This window comes from Fulmarus glacialis, unplaced genomic scaffold (genome assembly GCF_000690835.1).
Source record: "Fulmarus glacialis isolate BGI_N327 unplaced genomic scaffold, ASM69083v1 scaffold9260, whole genome shotgun sequence".
NCBI classification, from domain to species: domain Eukaryota; kingdom Metazoa; phylum Chordata; class Aves; order Procellariiformes; family Procellariidae; genus Fulmarus; species Fulmarus glacialis.
Genome location: NW_009189598.1, coordinates 12343 through 12574, shown reverse-complemented (window position 1 = coordinate 12574; position 232 = coordinate 12343). Strand labels below are relative to the sequence as shown.

The following is a 232-nucleotide window of genomic DNA, read 5'->3' as shown; positions in this document are numbered from 1 at the left end:
GAGCAGGTGGTGGTGGAGGAGGAGGTGGAGCAGCAGACGCTGACGCCTGGTGATGAATACTGGGGTTCTGAGACGGCAAAAAATGCCCTGCAGTTACGTGGTGTCCCGGCACGGTTTGCTGACCTGCAGTGCCAGGAAGTGCTTGATTTGGTCCAGATGAAAACACAGTCTGTTGGGGTATGCTGCCCTTCAGCTGACTGTAACTCTGAAAGTTTCCAGAGGGCTGCTGGTT

At 55.2% G+C, this 232-nt stretch overlaps 1 protein-coding gene across 1 annotated transcript in view; it reads right to left on the bottom strand.

Moving 5' to 3' along the window:
* KMT2E (lysine (K)-specific methyltransferase 2E) overlaps positions 1 to 232 on the bottom strand; it is a gene marked incomplete at its 5' end in the record, with an annotated part of 13582 nt that overhangs the window by 1933 nt on the left and 11417 nt on the right. Inside the window, one exon of the mRNA XM_009582703.1 lies at positions 5 to 232. This exon is cut by the window's right edge and continues 621 nt beyond it. Coding sequence (XP_009580998.1) covers positions 5 to 232 — 228 coding nt within the window. The remainder of the gene's footprint in view (positions 1 to 4) is intronic.